The sequence below is a fragment of the Rhincodon typus genome, chromosome 38, assembly GCF_021869965.1.
Source record: "Rhincodon typus isolate 14 chromosome 38, sRhiTyp1.1, whole genome shotgun sequence".
NCBI classification, from domain to species: Eukaryota; Metazoa; Chordata; class Chondrichthyes; order Orectolobiformes; family Rhincodontidae; genus Rhincodon; species Rhincodon typus.
Genome location: NC_063369.1, coordinates 9,640,885 through 9,646,884, shown reverse-complemented (window position 1 = coordinate 9,646,884; position 6,000 = coordinate 9,640,885). Strand labels below are relative to the sequence as shown.

The 6,000-nt window shown below is 43.5% G+C and overlaps 1 protein-coding gene across 1 annotated transcript in view; it reads left to right on the top strand.

The window, feature by feature from the left end:
* Positions 1 to 2,567: 2,567 nt before the first annotated feature.
* Positions 2,568 to 6,000, top strand: part of prkcsh (protein kinase C substrate 80K-H) — a 79,704-nt gene continuing 76,271 nt past the window's right edge. The window contains exon 1 of the mRNA XM_048617891.1: positions 2,568 to 4,717. Coding sequence (XP_048473848.1) covers positions 4,621 to 4,717 — 97 coding nt within the window. The 5' untranslated portion in view covers positions 2,568 to 4,620. The remainder of the gene's footprint in view (positions 4,718 to 6,000) is intronic.

The window sequence follows — 6,000 nt, the reverse complement described above, 5'->3', positions numbered from 1 at the left end:
GCCTGCTGTGTTCATCCAGCTCTACACCTTGTTAATTAGAAAATATAATCCAGTTTCCCTTTAAATTTGGGGTTATCAACAGTGTAGGGTGGACACGGTTTAAGAATTGAAGGTCAATCTGCTAAATGAAATAATAAAAACATTTCTGTGAAAAAATTCTGAATTGATCTCAACTCTGGTCTGCAAATTAAAGGGGAGGTAGTGTATAGTGATACTGTCACTGGACTAGTCACCCAGAACCACAGGCTAATGGCCTGAGGAAACAAGTTTGAATCCCACCATAAGAAATAGGAGCAGGAGGAAGCCATCAGGCCCCTCAACCCTGCTCTGCCATTCAGTAAGATCATGGCTGGTCTTTTTCATGGACTTCGCTCCACTTATCCATGTGTTCACCAAAACCCTTAATTCCTTCACTGTTCAAAGCCCTATCATTCACTGCTTCACTGGGCAGGGAATTCCACAAATTGACAACACTCTGGAGGGAGAAGTTCCTCCTCAACTCAGTCCTGAATCTGCTCCCTCTTATTTTGACACTATGCCCCTAGTTTTATTTTCACCTGTGAGTAGAAACAACCTGCCTGCTACCATAGCAGCAGGTGCAAGTTAAATTAACAGAAAGGGAAAACTCTTAGAAAAAAACTCATCGGGTTTTTAAATACCCTTTAGGAGACAGAGATAGAAAATTTACAACACTTGAAAGAGGCCACTGTGTCTGCACTGGCTGAATACATTAGCCACTCAGTCTAGTCTCACTTAGCAGCACCTGGGCTGTAGTCTTGCAGGTTACAGCATTTCAGGGGCAGATCAGATTCCTTTTGAAATGCATTGAGGGCTCAGACCTTCACACTTTAGGTGAGAATATTTTTTCCTCATTGCCCCTGTAATCCTTCTGCCAATCACCCTAAATCCATGCCCCTGGTAACTGACCCCTCCACCAGGGGCAACAGGATCTCTGAATGTGCAGATCACGTACCACTCTACAGACATCCCAGCAGGGTGATGGCAGATTCTAATGAATTAGAATCATTTACTCATAGGCCTAAATAAAAACTGAAAGAAATTCAGATATTGTTAATCAGAAACAAGAACAGAAATTGCTGGAAAAGCTCAGCTGGTCTGGCAGCATCTGTGGAGAAGCAGTGTTAATGCTTCAAAACATGGTTCTTCTTCATACGACTCAAAACATGATCTCACTTTTTTTCCTCTCCACAATTGCTGCCAGATCTGCTAAGCTTTTCCAGCAATTTCTATTTTTGTTACTTATAAGGACTGTTGTTCAATGCTTGATGAAAATTCTCATATCAAATTTAATTTTTGATCTTGCGCCTCTGACATATGCAGATTAGCTCGTAATATGGAGATAGTGGCAATGGCATGGGCTCATACTTCCAAGGCCCAGGCTGCCTATTCTGGGGATACAGCTTTAAATCACACATCGGCAGCTGATGGAAATTACATTCACGTGATAAATTGAAACTTAATCTTAGTAATAATGACCTTGATAACTGAACATCATTACTGAGATCAGTTTTCGATTTACCAGTTGAATTGTTCCTGGGGATTCGGTAGTGCATCTGATGCCGGATCAAAACGTTGCATGTAATTTGCTGCTTTTCAATTATTGGGATTTTGGGAGGCAATGGTATTGTAGTAATGTTGCTGGACGAGTAATCCAGAATTCCAGGCTAATGTTCTGAGGACACGGGTCTGAATACCACTGTGGCACATTTTGAAAACTCAACGGGAATTTGGAAAGTTGACCATGATAACTGCTATTGATTGTAATTTTTAAAAAATTGGCTTTTGATTCATGTCCTTAGGAAGGAGATCTGCGTCCTTACCTGGTCTGGCCTACATATGACTCCAGACCCACAGTACTATGGTTGACTCTGAAATGATCTAGCAAGCCACTCAAAGTTGTCATCAAACTTGTACAGTGCTCTGGCCAGACAACATCTCAACTAACTGTGTGCTCTGCTGGTCACTGTGAAATACATGGGGAAGCGATGGCCTAGTAGTATTATCGCTGGACTGTTAATCCAGAGACCCAGACAATGTTCTGGGGACCTCGGTTTGAATCCTGCTGTGGCAGATGGTGGAATTTGAATTCAATAAAAATCTGGAATTAAAAGTCTAATGGAGATCATAAAACCATTGTCAATTGTCAGGAAAAACCCATCTGCCTCATTAATGTCCTTTAGGGAAGGAAACTGCCATCCTTACCTGGTCTGGCCTACATGTGACTCCAGACCCACAGCAACGTGGTTCACTCTTAACTGCCAACTGGGCAATAAATGCTGCCTAGCCAGCGATGCCCTCATCCAATGAATAAATAATAAAAAAGAACAACACAAGAGCAGGATGCAGTGTGGATAAAAGTTTTCATCCTAGCTTTAATTGAGTAATAAGGGAAGACTGGAGAAACTTGAAGTTTTCAACCTGAAATGAAGTGGTCCTGTAGACAGGTATTAGTTAAAGAAACAGAAAAGACAAATCTGGAATATTGCTATTAGCTGAAAAAATACGACAAAGTAGATATGTACAAACTAGTAAAAGGCACATTTTACGTCAAAATTTTTATTTCTGATTTTTTTTAACAGTAAGAAAAGGCAATCTATCCAATTCAGTTCATCAGAATCCCTTACACCAATGTTTCCTTTTTCCATTCTTGTCCATTAATTAAACCCTTTCCACGTAAAGTTATTTTTCCAATCTTCCTTTCTCCATAAACCACCTTTCTAATCCACTTGGCCTCTAAACTCCCATTTCTCCAATTCCCTCTTTCTCTTCAATTCTATTTCCCCATAAATTCCCTTTACAATTCCCCTTTCTCTAAAATAAACTCCCCTGTTACTCTAAAACTCCAATTCTCTATTCAATTGCTTTCCCTGAATTCATCTTCTGAGCTGGGATCATAGACCAAAATCTATATTCCACCAACACTTCCAAGGTTAATACGAGAGAAAACCTGGCAAGACCCCTGCTGAAATGTTAGTCTTTGGTTTTTATTCATATAGTGGACGTGTGTATCACTGGCTGGGTAAGCACAGCCCATCCCCAGTTGCCCTGGAGAAGATGATGGTGATCTGCTTGGGGGCAAAAAGGGACAGGGAATCTGTGCTGGTCCAGACACTAAAGCCTACTTCCCACAAATGAAGAAAAAAATTTCAACGTAAAAATTAATTAAAGATGAGGATATCAAGCACTGGGGCCCATGACTATTTCCTTTGGCAGCTTGTTGCATTGTGAGATTGTTTTTAAAGGAAAGTTGAAAATGCCTTGGAAACGCAAAGTCGTTTTATTTTAGATAGAATCATCATAGAATCCCACAGGATGGAGGCAGGCCATTCGGCCCATCGAATCCACACCAATTCTCCGAAGAACATCCCACTTGGACCCACCCTACTCTGTAACCCTGCATTTCCCATGGCTAATCCACCTACCCTGCATATTCCTGGACACAATGGGCAATTTAGCACAGCCAATCCACATTACCTGCACATCTTTGGACTGTGGGAGGAAACCCGAGCACCACTGTCATGTAAATGGCTAAGACCATAGGACTTAGGAGCAAAAGCAGGCCATTCGGCCCAGTGAATCTGCTCTCCCATTCAATGAGATCATGGTTAATCCGATAATGCTTAACTCCACTTTCAATATCACCCTTGATTCCCTTACCAATTAAAAAATCTGACTTTCTCAGCCTTGCATATATTTAATCATGCATCCTCTGCAGTAAAGAATTTCACAGATTGACTACCCTCAGCAGAAACTGGTGTTCTGTTCCCTGTTCCCCATAATCCTCAATCCCTTTCCCATTGAGAGCCGAAACTGGTGTTAAGTCCCTTCTCTCCCTGATCCTCAATTCCCTTATCAAGTCCCATTTCTTCCATCACTCCTGTCCACGTGGACCCAGTTTGCTTCCACTTTTCAAGTTTGAGTCAATGCTTGGTTGAGGAGGTGGGAAGAGAACAGAACTCCCAGAATGCACTGGGGGATGGGCGGGGATTACTGGCACATGCGCGCTTCGCCCCGTACGTTGGCCAATCAGAGAGCAGCAGCGGGACGTCACGCAGGGCCCGGGTCAGGCGAAGGAGTCGGAGCAGCGCGCGCGCGCGGGGGGAGCCGGGGAAACGGCCTGTTTCACTCTTCTCCATCGGTTTGACTCGACACCTTTGCATTCTCAAAAACCGGCTCCAGCGTCTCTGTTCTTTTGTTTTCGCTCCTCTCCGATTTACCGGCGAGGTTCCATCAGTGTGGGGTCCGCCCGCCGGACGCCGGCCTCTCGCACGACCGTTGGTCCGCGTACGCGTCGACAGCCTCGCTGATTGGACGGCCCTCGATGCTAGTCTGGTCGCTGATTGGTTGCTGCTCGAAACCCTTGCGATTGGACGATATTCCGGGCGGACGAGGATCGTTGATTGGGTGTCGCCTTGAGCGTGCTCACCGATTGGTGGACCCGGAACCGTGTTTTGATTGGTCGTTGTTTTAACTTCCCGTTTGCTGATTGGCTAACGAAGCCGTGCCTCCATTGGCCGACGCTGAACTGATTCATTGGTTGGTTGGTAGCTCCAGCGGTTCGTTCGTTGATTAGTGGACGCTGACCCGTTCTCTGATTGGATGACGATGGCGCTGCTTTGTGTCCTAGTTCTCTTGCTCTCTCTGAACAGCGCAGGCGCCGTGGAGGTGAAGCGACCCCAGGGGGTCTCCCTATCTCGTGAGTAATCTCCATCAACAAACCGTCTTGTGCAATGCTAACAATGCAATAATATCAAGGGTCTGCATTAGTGACAAAGCAACATGACACTTATGCGTCGTGCTTCTAATGATCCAGTAATCCAGGTGAAATGATGTCCTAATAGCTGTAGCCACTGTACACCTATAAAGGTATTGGAATACAGACATGTATTCGTGTAGCAGACCTGTGCATTATTCCTAAATTTGGCAGCACAAGAGATCCAGCGCAACCAATACGTACATTATATTGCAAAATCTTAATATGTAGAGCAACAAGGCACTACATGGGCTATTCCACTTAGAAACAGCCTGGTAGGCTCTACCAGTCCATACTTCCTGTTTGTGCTGCACTTGAGGTCTTTCCCATCTTTTCTCGTCTAAGTTACCTTCTTGTTTATCTAGCATCACTTCACTTTTGTTTAGTTAGCCATGTCTTTTTCAGGAGGAGAGTTCCAAAGACTCAAGCCCTCAAAGTAAAAACTTCCCATCTCTTTTATATGGGTGACCCTTTTAGACGGGTGACGCTTTTAGACATTGACCCCGGTCCTAGATTCTATCATAGAGGAAACATCCTCTTCACATGCAGTCGTCAACTTCCCTAAGGAGTCTGTGTGTTTCAAATAAAATTACCTCTTGACTCTTAAGTTTAGTGACACCAATCCCACAAGTGACTTCTTGTTTTTAATGTTTCCCATCTCTACCCAACTGTTTCCACATCCTGATTTCACCGGAAGTTAGATCATCTCTTTCTATTGCGCTAATGTCATCATTAACTAACAGGGCCGCCCCTCCACATTTACCTTGCTTCCTGTCCTCCTCAAATGTCCAGTACCCTTCAATATTCTGATACCTTTCCATGTTAACCTGCAGCCATATTTTTTGTAATTGCCAGCAGATCGTACTTATTTCTGTTTGTTCATTTGGATACAGAATCTTTAAATTTATCCTTTTTATATTGTTTTGCTACCCCTAGCCTTATCTGTTGATTTACTCTTGAACTTTGACTTTCTAACCTTCCTGTCACCTTCTTGTTAACATTTCCCTTATTAACACCTTTCTCTTTTGCCTTGTGTCTACTCTTTCACTTATGACAATCCTGTCAACTTATTTAGTTGCTTCCTTCACACTACACCAGAGCAAGCAAGGTTCAGGTGGAGACCATCCTATTGGTTATAAATCCCACATTTCCCAGTATTGCTCTTATGTCCCGTGATCCAAAAACCACTTCTCGTCTTTGAGCCATACGTTCATCTCTCTAACTAT